The sequence below is a fragment of the Botryllus schlosseri genome, chromosome 10, assembly GCF_051294905.1.
Source record: "Botryllus schlosseri isolate E-star chromosome 10, Bs_hap1, whole genome shotgun sequence".
NCBI classification, from domain to species: Eukaryota; Metazoa; Chordata; class Ascidiacea; order Stolidobranchia; family Styelidae; genus Botryllus; species Botryllus schlosseri.
The window spans coordinates 215,946-237,614 of record NC_137245.1 but is presented as its reverse complement, the minus strand read 5'-3'; the positions used below and the strand labels follow the sequence as shown (position 1 = coordinate 237,614).

Sequence of the window (21,669 nt, the reverse complement as noted above, 5' to 3'; positions counted from 1 at the left end):
GGCCACACTGAACAAAACAGTGAACAGGCTGCGCGAGTCCAGTAACCGCGCGAAAGTTTGTTTCCAGCGAAGCTTTCGGCTGACTACGCACAGGAATAGTTTACAGAACCGGAATAATGTACGATTTTGAAGAGACGCTGATTTCGTTGGTCAGGCAGCATGTGCATTTATATGACCAATCGACAAAGTCCTACAGGAAGTCTTCTCTTCGTGAATAGAGCTGGACAAGCATTGGCAAGGCCTTGAACATACCAGGTGAGAAATGAAATATTGTTTACTGTTATGTCTATCTTATCTTTTAATTAATTGTCGTACAGCAGAAGAGGCTAAAGCTAAATGGGACTCTTTAAGGCAGAAGTACATGAGGAATCGCCGTGATGGGAAGAGACTGAAGAAAAGTGGAGCAGGGGCAAGCTTTATCAGTGAGTGGCCCCTTCAGAAGCAGATGGCTTTCATCGAACCGTATGTGCAGTCAAGAACGTAAGTTTGGTTCGCATACCATACCATCTTCCTTTCTTCGAATTGTCCTTATTGTTTCATCTCATTTTCAATAAAACACGAAACTTCCATCTTCACCGTTATATTTATTTAATTTATCTTTCATCAAATAACCTATGCCTATATGTTCATTATATCGCAATCAGTGTATTTATATTTGATGAAAATGTTATCAAGGGGATGATTAGGCCGTATGATGAATAATATTACGAGTCTATGAAATCATTGACTACCGATTTTCTCGCACACATTACAAATTCACTTCTTTTTGCAGGACATCCAGTAACATGGATAAAATGATCATGATCGAGTTAGTTCAGGAGGAATCTGTTTCTGCAGATTTAGATCCTGAAGCTGAAGCTATCGAGGCTCAATCAAATTCTACGGATCTGGAATCTACCGGGGACGTGTTGTCATCTCCTACACAAGAAAGCTCTAGCTCTCCCTTGCCATCAGTCTCTTCAAAAAACTCAAGCCTATCAGTCTCTTCAAAAATATCAAGCCTATCAGTCTCTTCAAAAATATCAAGAATATCAAGCCTATCTTCAACACAGAACACAAGCATGACTCCCTCGAGAAAGCGTACCGAGGTGCTAGACGACTTTGATTCGCTTGTTCTCAAACACTTGAAAAAAGATGCTGATGAACTCGACTACTTTGCCAGATTTATCACAGGATCACTGAAGACCATCGAAGAACCTAAGAGATCTCAAGTGATAGAAGAAATTACGCAGTGTATTTCGAATGCGAAACGTAATGCTCTCACTGAACAACAAATCAATACATGTACTCAGTGAATTCAGCTGTAATGTTTTCATTGAGCTGTAATGTTTTCATTGAACAACAAACCAATACATGTACTCAGTGAATTCAGTGAATGATTGGATGACTATTGAAATAGTCGGTGTAGGCATTTCGAACGTTTTTTGCAATAGTAGTGGAATTTCCGGTATAATGATCCAGCGAACGATCCTCAGGAATGATATCATCCGTAGAACATTCGGTATAGTTGGGCGAATGTTTGAGCAGATAATTGTGGAGACAACAAATTGCCTTGACCATGTTATCCACATTTTCGACCTTTAGGGGGACAGGCTTTAGTAGAATCCGGAAACGTTGGACGAGGATGCCAAACGCATTCTCCACGACACGCCGTGCCCGAGATAGTCGTTTATTATAAACGTATCTCGGTTGGGCTAGGTACTTTCCAGGGTATGGTCTCATCAGGTGATATGATAGGGGGAAGGCTTCATCGCCAACAAATACATATGGTAACGGAGGCTTTCCTGGCTTAACTTCCCGATCTGCAGGTAGCTGCAGTTCATTTGCAGCTAGTGCACGCCCAAATGGTGAATCGCGGAAAATTCCTCCATCCGATTCGCGTCCATAGCTTCCAACTTAAGCGAAACGAATCCTGTACTCTGCGTCAACAACCGCCATCAAAACCACACTGTAAGTTCCTTTGTAGTTGTAAAACAATGAACCGCTATTTGCGGGACATTTCATCTGAACATGTTTCCCATCGATTGCTCCGACACAATTTGGGAACTGCCACAGTTCTTCAAACTTTTCTGCTATTTCAACCCACTCAGAAGCAGAGGATGGAGCTTTCATATATGTCCAATTGTCCATCGCATGTTATTCCATAACGCCGTACAAGTCTCATGAACAATGTTGCATACAGTTGAGCGGCCGAGGCGATAGGATCCAGCGATTGTTCTGAATGAGTCCCCATGCGCGAGAAATCTCAAAGTGACAGCCAATCTTTCCTCTACAGAAACAGCTTTCCTCCAGTTGGTATCGAGTTTGGCGATATCTTCTCCAATCAGTTGTATTAGATAATGAAACTGCTGTGGTTTCATCCGAAAGTAGTCGAAATAATGCGCTTCTCTTTCTAATTCATATTCCTTGACCAACCTATGATATTCTCCTAGCTGTTCCCGCCGTTGTAAAATAGGATGCACCCAGATCGATCTGGCCTGCATCTTTTTTTTTCATTCTTCTTCGAATGCACAAAATTGCCAAGGCTTGCTTCTGATCAGGAGTTAATATCATACTGCAAGGTATAAATACACTGCAAGGTATAAATACAGAGTCATTGATGTGATATGAAGATACAGAGGTACCCGCAACTCTGCCCAAAGCAAATGTACCACAGCACACAGATTTGTACTAACTACTGGATTTGACAAATGCGCAGCTACCGGTATAGAACTACTTAATTTTCAAAATGGGTAGTTTGTGCAAATCAGACTAGTTATATTACACCAATCGCTATGCAACAACATCACCAAAAGCCTTCTGTCTTTCTTGTCTAGTACCACAATCGCCATTCACATGCATCGCTCACTGCCCTCGTACGATATGTCAGCACGACAACCACAACAACAAAATAGGTACCATCGCCCTCTCGTCGCATCGTCATTCGGACGGAATCGCGCTCGCGATCATTAAGATAAAGATACAAAGAAATGCTCCGCCGCATCGATCGCTGTTGATCTGGTCGCATTGTGTGTGATCGACCCTTGACAGTATTTCGCGCCGAAACTTATGTGAACTCGCAAGGGAGAAATGGCCTCTCGTTTACACTCCGGATCAGAAGCCGGAGTCGTAGCAGGATTTCAGCCGGACTGGATGCGGATTCTGAATTTATTTCGACAGTCGGATTTTGGCAACATTCTTAATTATAATCTTAAATACGACATCATGATTTTGGCAGAATTTTTTTGGACGCAGAACCGGAAATTCTCCAGTCGGATTCTGCGGACTTTCAAATTTCCTTCCAAAATTTGGGAACCGACCAATTCCAATCAAATACAACCCAACCACCGAAAGCAGCGGAGGTGGCGGAGCGCGAGGATGCGGGCTAATATGATATTTAATTTTAGTCTGCAAAATTGCAAGAAAGAGCGTGACACTAGGTAGAACATACGGTAGTAACACAGGTGATTAATCGTCCCATGAGAGTAAAAGTTCAATATAATCTACTGTACATTTATAAACACCACTCTACCATAGTAGGAAGCAATAATCGAATTTGATATTCCTAACAAATATATTTTCAGCATTCGACAAAATTTGGCCAAGAAAAGTTGTGGTTCAGCCCAAGGTATGCACATAGCATGGGTTCTTCTGATACTCTTTAAATCCTTAATCCAATCGAAGTTACATTATGGCATCCTCTGTTGGGTGGCTGCCAGTAAAACTGCACTCAAGCCACTGCAGAAACTACAGCATAAAGTACTCCGAATCATAGCTAGGGCCCCGAAGGGGCCTGGCTGCCCATCCAATAAGTCGCTGCTGAAGAGATTCGGCGTCCTGAACATAGAAGATATGCGGAAACTAGAAATCGCCAAGTTTATGTATCAGTTTCACTGCGGTCGTTGCCCCGAATATTTCAATGACTTCTTTACCTCTGAATCAAAAGCGCACAAGTACAACACACGCGCGTCCACGTCGTCCAAATATCATATGATCGACCGAAAAGATCATCGTTCCATCAAATATGCGGGACCTGATGTGTGGAACAGTATCCCGCCGGCCATCCGACAGTCGACGAGCATGTCCACATTCAAGTCGAAATACAAGCAATTACTACTAAATAAATACAGTCCATCCTCAAGATTACCCGACCACGACTGACCTATCGATCTCGCTTCCCATGACATGCCGCCCTATTTCTTGTCGCATTCTTTTTCTATACTATCTTCTTTACTTTCATTCAGTGTGCATGCCTCCTCTTTACATCGCCTAGGCCAAGGTGGGTGTCAGATTCCATAGACTACTCCTTGTCGCTTCGACATCTTCCTGTCTTTTCATTGTATCGCATTTTTGTGGTGTATTGAACTGATAAAATTGCTAATAAACCAATGATGATGATGATAGCAATTTACAACGTAGCTACGTTACAAATTGCTATGGTATGCACAGGATATGATTTGGACTTGACTGGACAAGAACAAGATATATTTAAGTCGTGCTTCAGCACAAGGTATGGACAAGATATGATTTGGACTTGACTGGACAAGAACAAGATATATTTAAGCCGTGCTTCAGCACAAGGTATGGACAAGATATGATTTGGACTTGACTGGACAAGAACAAGATATATTGATGTCGTGCTTCAGCACACAAGGTATGGACAAGATATGATTTGGACTTGACTGGACCAGAAAAAGATATCGTTAATTCGTGCTTCAGCACAAGGTATGGACAAGATACGATTTGGACTTGACTGGACAAGAACAAGATATATTTAAGTCGTGCTTCAGCACAAGGTTTGCACAAAGATATGATTTGAACATGACTGGAGATGAAAAAGATATATTTAAGTCGTGCTTCAGCACAAAGCATGCACAAGATATCATTTGAACCTGGCTGGACAAGAAAAAGATATCCTGACAGGTTCAAAAGACATCTAGTGTTTGCTGGGTGTGAGTCGTTGAATATTGACTTGAAAAAGCCCATCATTGTTATAAACTTTGCAATTTATTTGAGTGATGAGATGAACAAACATAAACTTTGATTGTTGACCCCTAATACAATATGCTTCCTATCTTGCTAATTGGTTATGTCATATGCAGCATATTATTTTACTGGAAGTTCCATCAAGGGTGACACACTCTGGAAAATAACCCGTGAGATTGTTATCCAACTAGCTCGAAAACAGTTCAAGGTGGTTGCTGTTGTTTCTGATATGGCTTCTTCTAACCAGGCAATGTGGAAAGCAGCTGGAATCAAATCAAATGGGTAAGAGTCAATTAAGACTGCAAATTCTCTGCAAAATGCTATGGCAAAATCGGATCATCTAGTTCTATTTGTAGATTGGAACTGAAATGCGAAATACAGCATCCCTTCTTTTCTTAGGAAAAACTCAACTTTTTAGCTGATGTACCACATCTGCTAAAAATCTGAGGTCGGCCTTTTTGAAGCATAATATTACAATTCCTCAATTTGCTGTGGAAAAGTATCAACTTGAATCAAATAAGGTAACTTCATTGAGACACATGTATTTGCTGTGGTATTTACTCTTCAATTGAGCAGGTGTTTTCATCAGATGTAAAAGAATTAGTGAAGTTCCAGGAAGGAAAGCAGCTGAAAATCTCTCCTAATTTATCCAGGAAGCATATTCAGCCATCGCAATACCAGAAGATGTGTGTCAGGACTGCTGCTCAGGCAAGGCATTTTTTACATTGCACAGTTGTACACCCTTTTACTCGTTAGAAACCTGATGATATTTGAAAGGTTCTCAGTCATGGAACATCATCTGGTATTCGCACAATGGTAGATGCTGGTTATTTGAAAAAAGAAGACTTGATCACCGCATTTTTCTGCCAGTATTTTAACAATTGGTTTGATGCGGTGAATGCAAGGCGCATCAGCGAGGCATTATTTGCCAATGCAGCACAAAAGCCTAATTTTCTTAAAGAGGTGATTTCGCTAGTAATCTTGTGCTTTGTTATACTATTCATCACCTTGAGCATTTTGCAGGTGATGAGGTTTGTCGAATTAATGAAGTTTCCTAATGATACATGGAAACCAGTTCAGACCGGGATTACACTCTCAACAGCAAGCATACTTTCAATCCATGACCGATTGTGTGCAAGAGGCATCCTTGATTTTGTCCTGTCTGGGCGGTTCACGCAAGATGCACTTGAAACTGAAACTGAAGCATTAATAAGACTAAACACAAAGCAAATTCATGATCAGGTCAACCTCCTAGACATGATCATGGGTAAGATTCGCTTACCAGAATTTCATTTAACGTGCCACCAACCAATTTCGGAAATCACCCGTAAATTTGCCACTATTCGATTGCGAATTCTGGCCAAAGAGAAAACATTAGCCATCAAAGAGAAGAAACAGTATGCAGGTAAGTGTGCTGCAAGGTCGTGTATCAAATGACTGGACAATACATGGTAGGGTTGTACAAAAATAACATTTCTCTTCCAATTTTACTGTCTATTTGCTGCTGTTGCACACCAGACTTGGTTCAAATCCAGCTTGCAGAAGCAAAACTGATGTAGCTAGAAAATTTTGAATTTGTTGAATGAAAATTTATCTAGTTATTTTTGAACAACCCTAATAAACAGCTTATTGTTATTGCGAGAAATTTTGTGGTTTTTAAATCTTTGCTTTTGTTCTGTTGAATAAACGTCACTGCAACATGTGTCCTGGCATGCTTCTTGCAAATACTTGATGGCAGGTGGTAGTTTTATACGGTACTTGAGGGTCTGTGCATCAGACAGATTTAGCTGCCAGAATATCACCAGCCAATCTCAGAAATCATCAGTGAATTTGCTGTCAAATTGTGAATTATTGCTAAAGAGAAAACAGTTATCAGAGAGGGAAAAGAAGGATCCTGGAAAATGCTGCTGACAAAACCAGTTGTCTTGTATGCTGTTTTTCCGGTCAGTGAGCGCTCGAGCAGTCGAGCTCCAATGATAGCAGGACATCGCATTCGTGCGACTGAGGTAGGACACTATAATTGGAAGGTCCTGTTATGCCCAGCAATAATCCCGTATCACGACAAGTAATATTTTCGGTTTAAGCCGAAATTCATAATGCATCATATATATACGGTATATTTCGTATGAAGGTCATCCATTTACACATATTCGTTTCAATGTCGTTATAATACATACTTTACTCCATATATCACACACAGCCAGATAATTTTCAAGAAATGACCGTTAAAAGTCGAAATATAAGGTCGGCTGGCACGGTTTTCCATTACCGCAGGTTAGCGCCGACGGACTTTTGTGCAACATTTAAGTCGAAATATAAGGTCGGCTGGCACGGTTTTCCATTACCGCAGGTTAGCGCCGACGGACTTTTGTGCAACATTTTGCGCTCCAGTACTCTCATAACATGGCGGTTATTAGTCGGACGACTTGTCATAGTTGAGTGACTTTGTGCGAACCGTCACACAGGTTGAAAAGCACTGCTAGTGGAATCAATAACACTGGGCAACTATTTTGAACAAAAAAATTTGTTGACTTTGATTTTTCACTTGATGTATGCACATTTTGGCGTGCTGATTCCAAAAATGCTGCTGGTTTTCTTTTATCATTTCAAGTTTTTGCTCTACGATAGGGTTACCATATTTTTGTTTCATAAAATCGGGACGCTCTTTAGCGCCTACCAGCGGATTTCAAAATTGGATATGAGCACATTTTGGAATGACGTCACACTAGCAAAGCTTTGTCTATCGCAGGGATGGGCAAACTACGTGCTGCATTCGGCCTGCAAGGGTCTGTAGAAACTTTTCAAAAATATTGATAAAATGTGAACTAAAAATTGAAATAATGGAGGGACTTGATCAACTTTTCCTTAGTATATTCCACAATGATTCTCAAACTGGTGGGCGCCACTATTGGGGCGTGAAAGCATTTCAAGGGGGGCGCGAAGCTGAACTCGACTGAAATTTATTTTGGCGCTTCGCGTGATATACATCCAATTCATACTTAACTACTTAACATACTTACTTATCGATTACAGACATGGCTCTTCTATTTATTGTATATTATCAGATGGGCAGAGGGATTATAACAATTTTGAGTGAGTTTAAATAAATGAACTTGTATGGGGGGTGAATTTCTACGAAAAAGGTTGATTTCAAATCGTATTTTAACACCCTTCTAATTCGAAATCAGACAAAAGCAATATATTTTTGAAAAGAACTAGTTTCATATTTGAGGATTCCGCAATAAAAAAAATTACATGGCAAGGTAGAGAATGGCAAGGTAGAGAATGTATCTCACTTTCGATCACGAGAAGCAGCCGTTTCTTGGCCTATTTTCGGTATCTTTGTGTATTGCCGTGATACTGGCATTGGTATGATGATGGGAATCCCGATTTACTGCTCAAGTGATTAACAAATGATTATAGGTAGCTAAAAAAAATCTTAAAGTGTGGCATTCTCCAACATGGCAACGTCTTGGGCGCAGTACCGATTGCACACTCAGTCAGTCTTCCAGAATAATACAGAAACATTAAATTGTTGCAATATCACGAACACGATATGTGTTAGCGTTGAAATATTGTGTTTTTCTAGTGGTCACACAATAAGGATGCACATAAAATGTTACTCTGATACACATGTACCACTGCCAAATGTTTAAGGCGGACAGCAGACATTAAAAAAAAACTAAAATATCCTAATTATTTCCATGAAAACTTTGACATAGTCAGAGATGGACAAGGTGAAAATTTCCCTCAGCATCTGAAGATGATGGGGGTAAGATACCAGAGTAGATTGGAGCTTACCTGTGTTAGCTGACTATTGCTCGAGTAGGAAACTAGACAAGCTACAGATTTATGAGTTATTCGCGTAAATTTGGACCCTGAAACTCGCACTTGATTTGACCTGTAAAGCAATATCAGTTTAAATCAACGAAATAAAGCAGTGCAAATGTTCATATGAAGTCTATTGATTTACTTTCGACTGCCTGTGGTTTTTGATACGTTTTATACAATAAACAGGAAATATTAAAAATAGTGCTATTATGTAGGTTAAACTAACCCGCAAGAAAGCTTGACGTGATAGAGAAAAACGGAAGTCAATTTTGAATTCAGCGCCCAAAAGTTAGTCAGCATCAATTGTCGGATAGAAGTCAACAAAAATTGTGTTGACCAGTGTAATCCGATGCACAGTATATAGAATATCAGACGCAAAAACCTAATCTAGATATTGGATTTTAAATTCACGCCGAGGCAGATTTTTATATTATCCGGCACACTTAGTGGTCATCTAGATGAGCCTAGTTGTCTTACTTCATTAAATTAGACCAAACGCCAGTAATAAATTCTAGTCTAACTTGTTGAATGTTTCTATACTCTAAATTTTAATTATAATCTAATTTATTGTTTTTCTCTTTATCTGTGGCATTTTGCAGCGAGTTGACAAGAATATCCCTCGCAGGGAAATCCAGTACCACCATCGTACAACTTACACCGTATACACTATGACTATACAGTATACAGTCATAGTAGTTAATGAGGCGAATAATAGCCATGCTTGCATAGTGGCTTGAGTCTGGCCTTCTAGTTTCTATCATAGACACAACAGCAGCAATGATAGTTAACACAGGCTTATTCGAAGGATGATTGCTTCTGATCTAACCAACGAATATATATTTGACGATGAAGTGGAAGATATTTCGCATGAGCGTGGACTGTGACGTTCTGAGTTACAGGGAAGGAGAAATCGTTTCCTCATATCAAGACTTTCAGCCATGCAAGAGAACTGTATAATGCGTTGGTCGTCAACTGATAATGCGTCGCAGATCAGTTTTCAAATTTCGTAGACGCCGCGGGCCGCACAGTCGAATCACCACGTTTTTTAAAAACCCGACGTTAGCGCAGGGGTGGGAAACCTGCGGCCGTCGACATGTAAATTAAAATGACGAATTCCAGTTTCCAATTAAAAAAAAATTATTCTTGAAATTTTATTCGCGCAGTGCACGATTTAATGCTACTTTATTTTTGCGTTCTTGACCGGAATTGGGGTCGTGTGTGTATCACCAATAATAGGCGCTTCTTCGATATACGCCCCAGATCGAAACAGTGTTTCACATGTAACCAGCAAGTGTTTCCCATGAACACGATCAAATTTTATAAACGTCAAAATAAATTGTTTTTCGCGTGTGGAGAGACGGATATTAGGGTTGGATGTGGGTAAGGGTCGAAGTTGGGGTTAGGATAACCCAAGACTAGGGTTGGGGGAGGGGCTATCAAGGTTGGAGGAGAAGAGGATATTAGAGTTGGGGGGAGGGGGAGGGTTGATGTGGGTTACGGTATTCCAAGATTAGTGTTGGGAAAGGGGGATATTAGGGTTGGAGAAGGGTTAGGGTCAAAGTTGGGGTTAGGGTATTCCAAGATTAGGGTTGTGGGATATTACGGTCGGGAGAGTGTGGGATATTAGGGTTGGGTATCGTGTCCTTCACCCCAAACCTCATCTTGGATACCCTAACCCTAACTCTAAACCCCTCCCCTAATATCCCTCCTTCCCCAACCCTAATATCCCCCTCTCCTCCAAAACAAATATCCCCCTTTTTCAACCCTAATATCCATCATTCCTCGAACCCTAATATCCCCCCTCTCCAACTCTAATATCCCTCTCTCCTCCAGCCCTAATATCCCCCTCTCCTCCAACCCTAATATTCCCCTGTCCCAACCCTAATATCCATCATTCCTCGAACCCTAATACCCCCTCTCCAACTCCAATATCCCCCTCTCCTCCAGCCCTAATATCCCCCTCTCCCCCAACCATAAAATCCCCCCCTCCCACAACAAATGCAAAAAACAATTTATTTTGACGTTTATAAATTTTATTGTGTTCATGTGAAACATTCATTGGTGTCATGGGGAACACTGTTTCGATCTGGGGCGTATATCGAAGAAGCGCCCAATAATAACCATACAGTAACTCCAGTGATGGCCTTACGAACGGGGGGGGGGGGGGGGGCTGGGGGCTGCCGGGGAGGTCCCCTATAAGTATCTAGCCGTAACTTCTGGGGGGCCCGCCCTCCAGACCCCCTTTTCCCGCGGTAAGGTTTGGCCAGGTGCTGGATTGGGCTATGTCTATTATTGCATGTGTCTAAGGATAGACTACATCAAGACTAAGTAATTCTACTGCATGCAGAGACGCTTCATTTCGCGTCATCCGATTTGTTGAAAGGTGAGGAAATGATTCTATACCGTACCCTTCATCATTGCATAAGTTCTACAGATTAGTAGGCTAACTTGACTATATATTTCGATTCCAATGGTAGTTGACTGGTTAGACTGACAAAACGGGTTTCGTTTTAATGTCTAATGCAAGGATGGCTAACCTTTTCAGCCAAATGACCACATTCGATTGACGAACCACTGCGCAGGCCACCAGCTCAGCGAAGCGGGCCACTCAAAACCTCGCGGGCCACGGGTTGACCGGCTCTGGTTTAATGCATTTGCTTTTGCAAACAGGACACAAATCGATCAATTTGAAAATTGGAGCAATTCCAACCATTAATTTGCCTGTAAAGAGTGTCTGTGTTGAGAAAACGCCGCAGAGACCAACTCCAACTGATAGGAAATTGGAGGTTGCCCGTCATATGAGCATGCGACACAATGCAAAACGACAGTTGAGCATGCGACACTACAGCATGAGGACACATTAGCATGGTAACACGTGAGCATAGGGACACATCAGCAAGGGGACACATGAGCATAGGGACACATTAGCATGGGGACACATGCGCATGGGGACATATGGGCATGTTGAAATATGAGCAAGAGGACACATGGGCATGGGGACAGTTTAGCTTGCGACACTTGAGCATGGTTACACATTAGCATGGGGACTAATGAACATGGTTACATATGGGCATGGTAACACGTGAGCATGGGGGCACATAACGATTGGGACACTTCAGCATGTTAACACTTGCGCATGGTGACATATTAGCATGGTGACAAATGAGCACGCGGACACTTGGGCATGCGACACTCGGGCATGCGACACTCAGGCATGCGACACTTGGAAATGCCACAATTGAGCATGCGACACTTGAGCATATGCGACACTTGAGCGTGCCACATTTTAGCATGTGCCACATTTTGGCATGTGTCACTTGATCATGTGACACTTGAGCAAGTTAGCTTGTGTTAGTGATGATGTTGTCACGTGATGCAAAAAACCACGCTGTTATAAGAGAGAGAGAGTCTTTATTTTTCATCGAACCAAAATACATAACAAACGGCAGTGATGGTGGTACAGAAAATATGCGTGCACAGTATTCGGTATTAGATAGGAATGATCGATAAGACCATGGAGGTCATCTAGTCTGATCACACCAGCATCAAACAGGTACACTTGACTCAGAACAGTCTGGCTGTAAAAAATGTTTGGCTGTAAAAAAATGTTTAATTAGGAAAGGAAAATAGAAAAAAAAATTCAACAATGGTAGCAAATGATCAATGAAGCAATGTCTGGGCGAGGTAGGGCAACAGTGTTAGTGTAACGACAAGAGGTGATCAAGTAGGGCTTTTTTGAATCTATTATAAGGCAATTCACGGATACTTGATGGTAATGCATTCCAGATGATAGGTCCCGAGTAGTCGATAGATCTCTTAGTTAGGTTGCTATTGGGTTGGGGTAAGTAGACGTTTCCTTTAGACGAAGATCTCGTGTAATGGGAATGGACATGTTTAGCAGGTATGAAAAAGTCATCAAACACAGGAGGCAGACTATTGGAAAAATATTTGTGAACAACTTTTGATACTTCGAAGCGATATAGTTCATCAACTCGCAAAATTCGATGCTTACGGTAGTAAGGCGATAAATTGGTACATAACGGTACAGATGAGATCAGCCGTATCGCACGGTTTTGCAGGGTTCGAATTCTGCACAAAAATGTTGTACATGCATTTCCCCATACTAGGATTCCATACTGCAGATGCGAGAGGAAAAGAGAGAAGTAGATGGTTCGTAGTACTGATCTGGAAACCAAAGATTGGAGACGGGTCATTATTCCCACACACCGAGCTAGTTTTGATATTGTGCATTCAATATGCTGCTTCCAAGACAATTTGGAACCACTGGTGACGCCGAGATAAGCACCACAACATGCTTTTATTAATAAATAAAATAACTCGATTTCACGGCTATAGCTTCGACTGCGGTTAGTGAATCATGACATCAGTGGAAATTGCAGTCTGTATATTTCAATCCTGCACATCACAAGACTGTGCAGTGTGCATGCGCATTCACATGCAGAATGAAGTTTGTTGTCGATGCGGGGACGCCACGATACTGGATATAGCGTTTGTTCTGAAAGTAGATTCTAAACCAGTGATTCCCAACCCGGCTAACCTTCTTGCGGCTCTGATAGACGCCTGCATATGCCACTAAAATATTATAAACAGTTGCTGATGTTTGCCAAAGGCCTCTTCTGAAAACGCAGAATAGCGTCGAAACCATGGATTTATACCCGTCAGAAAATGATATATGCTGAGTTCTGATGGTCATAGACCTTTACAGATTGTCTCTGTGAAGAGTAACTTTCGACACAATTTTACTGGCATCAAAGTATCGGCTGATAGTCAAGTATAAATTGCAATATTACCAATATTACTCAGCGTATATTCCCAATGAAACTTGTGCATTAACTGCTGGAATGTATGAAGAGCTATTACATAACGTTATATATAGTATACTGTGGTGATGATATGCTTTTTTTGTATATTTCAATGTATAGCACTCGCCAGTCTTTATATAGCAATGCTAAAACAACCGATATAGCATCTATATAGAAGTCTATATGTGGAAGCTATTTCAAAATCGATCACGGCGTGCTGCGGTTGAAGACCATTCTGATTTGCTTTCAATATTTTGAACAATCTTCCATATGTCTCTGACCTCTTGTTGGGAAGAAGAGCGTATAACACATGGAACAACATAGTCATCAAGTACAGCATTAATGGCGAAGAACTGATAGAACTGGGAAGGCGCAACTTTGAATGTACCATCAAGCATCCATGTGGAGGATTGTTGCAGTGTGTTAAGCATGTACCGTGATGCAAATACGATGGCTCAATGAGGACTGCATTGCTCCACTGCAGTCAAGTCGAAGTCGTCATGTAGAAGAAATGCCACTTCATCTGAGCCATGTGACACCGTTTTATATCTCTCCGGGATAACAAAATCATTCGACGAGGGCTCCGGTCCAAATCCACCTTTTCGTCGCCTGTGTCTCTGAATCATCCTTAATAGACTCTTCCTCTGTGGTGTCTTGGAGGCGGCTTCCTCGGAAACCCCCGCTAGCATTTGACCAAGTATATGCGCCTTGGAGCATCATTAGCAAGAGATGCAGCCGCCTTTATCTAATCTTTCAGCAATAGTGCCTCTATTCTAGCAGGATCTGGAACGTGACAATGCTGTTGTCATACGTTTACCGCCTGACGACAAGTTATGTAGTCTCTTGAAGTCGCTATGCTGCCTTTACAGCCTCTGAAATCACATCGCCAGTTGGTAGAATTGATATTTTGATTGCTTCGGCGGTAAGAATATCCATGGTACGCAAGTTTTGGTTTTCCTTTTGTCGAAGTAAAAACTCGGTATTCCGACATGTTGCTGCTCCAACTATGAATAGCGCCAACCAGTGTTGCCAACCCCAGATGGAAGGAAAATCGCTACAACTGGTGTTAAAAATCGCTAGATGTCGCTAAATATTGAGAAAAAAGCGCTAAAAACAGCGCTAAATCTGCATTAATTGCTGAAGGTGTTAAATCGAACCATAATATCAATGCATTCTTCTCAGCTATATTTTACTCGTCTGGGTCCAAAGTCACTTATCATATTTATAATTCATAATACGTGAGAGTCATCTCTAAGCGGGACAAAACGTACAGCAGTGCATTTCGATAAAGCAGATCGCTTTGCGTGACCACTGACCAGGTTTGCAGACATAACCGCTCACTACATAAGCTTGTCTTGCTTGATGCGTCCGTGAATACGTGATGCTATGTACCGTGGGGAATGCGCTTGACTAGTCTAAGCTGTGTTTGAACACGACATGCGACTTGACCCGACACAACACGACTTGATTCGGGTTAGCCAGCCACTATAAGCAGAGACCTTAGTAAGCAAATATTCCGAGGACGAACCCGGGGTAGGAAATTTAATAAAACTGGTCTTAAACTATAGCTAGTGTCCCACTGATTCCGATAATAGGACTTAAATTTTTGTCAAGACAATGGAACGACCTTAAAACAGCCCCCAAAGTCTGAAAATCGGCATTGATCTGAACATTCGCTGGACGAAATTGGTCATTGTTATGTTTTGCGGCGGTGCCATTGTCGGAGCAATGCCGGTTTTCAGACTTTACGGGCTGTTCGGGGTGGTTCCATTGTCCTGACAAGATTTCAATTTTTATTTTCGAAATCATTGCGACACTACCTTTCGATCAACACCAATTATATTAAATTTCAGCGCTCAGATCTCCAGATATAGCACTGCCAATTATGCTACTTTTAAATTACTCAGCAAGAAGTGACACTGTTTGTTCATGCGTGACCGACGGGAGTTGCGTATCTATCTATAGATAACTAACCTACCGTAGGTTAGTTATCTATAATCTATCCGAAGGTTAATAACTATAATTTATCATCGGAGTCCACACTCTGGTGGCCGGTAGAGCCAATGCCGTCGTCGGCCAGAATTGATCTTTATTACTTATTTTCGTAAAAAAAAGCGCTAAATAATCGCTAAATACTTTTCAAAAATCGCTAGATTTATCGCTAGGCGCTAGATCCATATTTTTTGGCTCTAAACCGGATGAAAAATCGCTAGATCTAGCGCGAAAATCGCTAAATTGGCAACACTGGCGCCAACCGAACGCTAATCAAAGCAAATTTTACTACAACTATACAACTCCAAGATTCGAGAGATCGTTTGGTATTCGGGTAGGATTTCGAGCGTTGTTCGGTTTCGAGTCTTTACTCGATAGATTAGACAGCTTGATGATTGCTTGCAGACGCCTGCGGTTTTGTTAACTGCTCGCGATCTGGCAATCCGCGGGTCTGGGTGTGATGTTGGTTGCCTAATACTGCCTTCAATTACGTCAACACATTATATTAGAATTATACGCTGGATCAGTGCTTTTCAACCTTTTTGAGCTCCATTCGCACTTTTTTTGTAAAATAAATTTCATTCGCACAAACTAATCGAAAACTTTTGTACATAAAGAAGATGAAGATAGGCCTATGTAGCAACATTTTGTTCAGATGAGCAACAAATTGACTATTATGCAGCTTAAGCTATCCAGTGTCTCATTAAAAAGTCAACATTATTCCCTCGTTTTGCTTTCAACTATTTCACTGAAGCACGCTCTTCTCGGCCAAACAATGTTGTTGGAAATTTGTACCGGAACGTCTACTAGTGCTTGGATGGCCAGATCTGTTCTGCACTCCTATCCAAAATACAGCGTATTTTTCGCGAGTGAAATATGCTTGCTGACAGAAATCGTTTTGAGAGCTGACACTAAGGTCCCGCGAGGCTCCAGTTTGTCGAAAGGATGAAAAACCCACATCTCTGTGCTCAGGCTTTTGCCTTGTGTCTTTGGAACATAAGGTGCAAAACGATCAAGGCACATTAGAGCTCGCTACCTTATGATACGTTACTCTTTAGCTCGGTCTAACTGGAGAATTCATAACAGTTTGTTAACGGTATAGCTGCTCTTTGAGTAAAATTTTTGAGTTTTTGTGGCATCTCGCGACCTGAGCCTCGCCCATGAAAAGCAATTCATTTTTAATATTACAGTTGTATGCTACGATTTGACGGACATGTATGACATACAGAACGGGGAAGCCTATAACACCACGATTCTAACCAAGACAGCTCTACACAACATGTATGACGCTCGCGATTTCAAATTAGGTCGAATTAAATTTCTCTGCATATCACAATTGTAGGCCTACTACTGTCTACCCTGCAGGTACGGGACTATTCCGTGCCGACAACGGAGCATATCCAATCCATCTCGAAAGGTTTGGCCATCCAGCATCGGTCATTTTAGATAGAGGTTTTGTCGGCGCTTATGTTTTTGGCGCCGCATTTTATCAGCAGTTTGTTCGCCAAAACGTTACGTCGTCATGTGCCCCGACGCAGAAGGGGTTGGCCTCGAAATGAATGAATCTCAAAGATCTGAATTCGCTCGTTGCACAGTGCACACCCCTACAGGCCTACACTAGTTCGTCCCAACGGTCTTCGACCATATTTTCCAGAAAAAACAGTCGTATAAATCTTATCATGCGTTCTCATGATAAAGTCATATTTTATGCGTGTCTCGCTTATTGGCTACAGTACCCAACACAGGGACCTTTGATATGTGAAAATTATCGCTGGATTTTTTGCAATGAATTCAACAAATATTGCATAGCTCTGGAACCGTGTCGACCAAAAATTAAATTATACCCTTTGCGGTCCATAGTTTTATAGCCTTTTAAGGGGCTAAAATTTGCGTTACAGTAACTTGCAAATGTGAGTCTGTATGGCGGATTGGTGTACCGCACATACCCTCTCGACGTCGGACGAACGATTAACAATCATTGCTGATCATTGTGCGCGACGGTGTCTGCATTCCGACTATATAAAGAAGACCTTCGTTAGATGCATGCCGGCTTTTTATCTGACGATCTACCGACGCTGCTCGACCAACGCTGTTTATTTTATCCAATGTGTTATCCTTAGTCTGTTCGAGTTTATGTTGTACAATAAAGTGCTGGCCAACGTATTCGCCGACTCTCTGTTGCGGACCCTAGAGGGAACGCGGCGTATAGTTCATACTCAGGTAGCGTGCCATAGCGCGCCATACTTTTGGTGACCCCGACGTGATCAAAGCCTGACGTGATCTAACGCCTTACGTGATCCAAACGCACTCTTGAAGACGACGCGATTTTAGCTCAACGTGATGTCTACAAGAAGTCGCCGACGACGAGCCGTGCAAGATGAACGAGAGGATTTTGCTGCCCAACCTTTCAACGCGCATCTGCGTGGAGCTATGCCTGTGGTGCAATTTTGGTCGCATGCACCGGAGTCCTGGTTTGTGTCTGCAGAAGCTGGATTCCAGTCTTATGGTGTCGACGATGATGTTGCCCGGTACAACTACGTTTTGCGCTGCCTTGACGGAAACCAACTTGAATCTATCCGAATGAGTCTTCCTGGCATCGAGAACCCCGATTGCTTTGAAATTTTACGCCAAATCCTGCTAGATGAATACACTGTCCCGCTACGAGATCGTGTTCAAGAGCTATATAGTGGACGCTGCCGTGGTTTAAAACCGTCAGAGATACTCAAGAAGCTGAGGAGTGCGACGGGAATGTCCCATGGAGGGCCTGATGTCGATTGTTACCTCCGGGAGGCCTTCCTGCACCACTTGCCTGATTCCTTGGTCAATATTTTATCGTCACACGTAACTGATACCGCGGATGAACTGGCTGTACGAGCTGACAATATCTACGCCCGGGGGTCTCATCATACTAATCACCAAGCGCCCGGAAACCCTGACTTGCATCAGATGCGAAGAGAAATTTCAAGCCTGAATCGTGACGTTAGGCAGCTTCAATCTCGACCGCCTGTACGGGATACACTTCCTGTCCATGTGCCTCCACGACCGACCTATGCCGCTGGTGTAACGGCTCGTCACCACCCTCGCTTCGAAGACGTGCATACCGACTCTAGGCATCGAAATCCCGTTTCTCGTAATGACTGGCGTACTGACGGCCCTCCGCGAAGTCGGGAATGTGGTCTCTGCTACTATCACGAACGGTTTGGTGATCGTGCACGAAATTGTCGCCCTGGTTGTGTTCACTACGAATCTGCCCGTCCTTTTTTAGACAGATTAGACAGAGGTACGGCGTAGGATTTCGTCCACGCCGTACAGATCCATTGGTTGTATCGCACAACTCTCATAATGTGTCTCTATTACATGTACAGGACGAAATTTCTGGAACTCATTTCTTAGTAGATGCAGGCGCATCCGTTTCACTCATGCCCAGCACATGGCAAGATCGTCGTAACAAAGACCGTGGACCCAACCTGTATGCAACGAACGGTACCGCTATTCCGACTCGTGGCACGAAATCTCGCAAGATCCGACTCTCGAACGGGCACACGTATGATTTTGTATTCTACGTAGCTGATACAAAAATTGCGATATTAGGAGCTGATTTCCTTGAGGAATTCTCTTTTGTAGTCGATATTAGAAATAACGTAATGTTGGACTCAAATTCGAACACTCTCGTGAGAGGTAGGAAGAAACGTGCGTCTGTTTTCGGCCTTAACTTAGTCTCACCCCACCATAAGCAACCATATGCGATATACGATATACGATATCTTGAAGGAATTCAAAGATTTGACTACACCGAAGATTGCATGGCCCCGTTCTTTTCGACAGGTCGCTGCCTGGCAAACATCGCCCGTTCGTACCGCATTCTTTGCGCGACGCAGTGCTCAACGGACTTCACAACATTTCTCATCCTAGCATTAGAGCGACTACGAAGCTGATAACGGACCGGTACGTATGGCCTCATATGAAGCGGCATATAACCGAGTTTGTTCGACAGTGTCTCCCGTGTCAACGCTCGAAGATAACCCGACATACTCGAACGCCAATAACCAACCTTCCAGTGCCCTCTGAACGTTTTCATACCGTAAATGTTGATATCCTTTCTTTGCCTAACAGTTGCGGTTTTTCATATTTATTGATGTGCATTGATAGATTTTCTCGTTGGCCGGAGTGTATCCCTATGTGTGATATGCGCACCCAGACAGTCATTGACGCTTTTAACCTCGGCTATATATCTAGATTCGGCGCACCCAGGAAACTTATAACTGATCGAGGTAGCCAATTTACGTCTAGCGAATGGTCCCAACTTATGCAATTGCTTGGAATTCATCATATTACTACCCTAGCCCGTAAACCTGAGCAAAATTCAATGGTCGAAAGATTTAATCGCACGTTGAAAGACGCGTTGCGTACAAAGGAGAGCCCGTCCGATTGGTATCATAATTTAGGCTTAGTACTCTTGGGGTTGCGTTGTGCAATAAAAGAGGATTTAGGGTACTCGTCTTCCGAATTGACTTATGGTACTTCATTACGCTTGCCTGGTCAATTAGTTGATCCCGTTCCGTGTAGGAATAGCACCGACAATCCCACCTTCGTGAGCAATATGAGACGATTCTTTTCGACCATTGGTCAAACCTCCACTAATTTTCACTGTAACCCAAAGTCACAGGTTCCCAATAATTTAACCACTTGCACCCACGTTTTTCTAAGGATCGACGGCTCACGCCGATCACTTGACCCCGTTTATACTGGTCCGCACAAAGTGTTGAAGCGCACTCCGAAGTGTTTTACTATCGAGACTAGTAAAGGTCCTTATGACGCCTCAACTGATCGTTTGATTCCGGGTCGGTTGCCCTTGCAATGTTTTGAAAACTGCCAATCTAATGATACCGCTCAAAACGCAACCCTTCCCGAATCTCAAACTACAACGATTACGAATAGTGGTCGTGTTGTCAGAACACCCAGTCGCTTGCAAAATTTTGTACTCGCACCAGTGTTTGAAATGCAGATTTGAATTTTTTTTTACCGCTCTGTTGTGTCTCACTGTTTATAACCCTTCGGTATGTACTGAACATGGATTGTTATTCGATGTGTGTATTATACATGCTTGGTTGCTATGCTATTTCACTCCGTTCTAATGATTTTTTTCCTCGATCTGAATCGCTCTCATCCGGTACCTAAAGCTTTTCCAAGCGGGGGGACCCTTATGGCGGATTGGTGTACCGCACATACCCTCTCGACGTCGGACGAACGATTAACAATCATTGCTGATCATTGTGCGCGACGGTGTCAGCATTCCGACTATATAAAGAAGACCTTCGTTAGATGCATGCCGGCTTTTTATCTGACGATCTACCGACGCTGCTCGACCAACGCTGTTTATTTTATCCAATGTGTTATCCTTAGTCTGTTCGAGTTTATGTTGTACAATAAAGTGCTGGCCAACGTATTCGCCGACTCTCTGTTGCGGACCCTAGAGGGAACGCGGCGTATAGTTCATACTCAGGTATCGTGCCATAGCGCGCCATATCTGCGATGATGGTATTTTATCTTCGTACCTCGCGCTAATCGAACAGATACTACGAAGATATGATGATTGTTTAGCGAAAGAAAGTAGGAAGTCAATTTGAAGAAATATTTCCAGCCTTTCGCAGGCTCAGACGGGCCGATATACTACCGTATGTTTGCCACTATAGAGATTGTAGAGATCTCTATACTGCCACTACACCAGCTTCCAAACCAGGCTTTTGGTTACGTAATAATTATAGTACGGGAATATTAATTCACTACTGATTGTGAGAGCTAAGATTAGTGGTGCGTCGTATCAAGTTTTTCAATTGCGTCGCAATATAAATGTACACTGACCTGAAATTCCCTATAAGGTTTATTTGAATTATTCCACGTCAGAAAAGCCACGATTTTCATTCGCACTTGATCCGGATTTTCATTCGCACCACCTTCGTCATTCGCACTTGATCCTGATTTTCATACGCACTATTCGCACCACCTTCGTCATTCGCACTGCAATTTTTTTCATTCGCACCAGTGCGAACCGTCACAC

General features: G+C 42.5%; 1 protein-coding gene across 3 annotated transcripts; it reads left to right on the top strand.

The window, feature by feature from the left end:
* The first annotated feature begins 113 nt into the window (after window positions 1–113).
* Window positions 114–4,043, top strand: LOC145447633 (uncharacterized). 3 transcript variants are annotated; one of them, XR_013917667.1, is made up of 4 exons: window positions 114–255; window positions 318–480; window positions 773–2,542; window positions 2,580–4,043. XR_013917667.1 is itself a non-coding variant. In XM_080325878.1 (3 exons), exons 2-3 carry the CDS (start codon window positions 362–364, stop codon window positions 1,293–1,295), a joined length of 642 nt encoding a protein of 213 aa, XP_080182004.1. In that variant the 5' UTR covers window positions 114–255; window positions 318–361; the 3' UTR covers window positions 1,296–4,043. The 3 variants fall into 3 exon arrangements, 2 of the variants coding, with proteins under 2 accessions (XP_080182004.1, XP_080182005.1); XM_080325878.1 differs by having other exon boundaries at window positions 773–4,043; XM_080325879.1 differs by lacking the exon at window positions 114–255 and having other exon boundaries at window positions 291–480; window positions 773–4,043.
* Window positions 4,044–21,669: the final 17,626 nt, after the last annotated feature.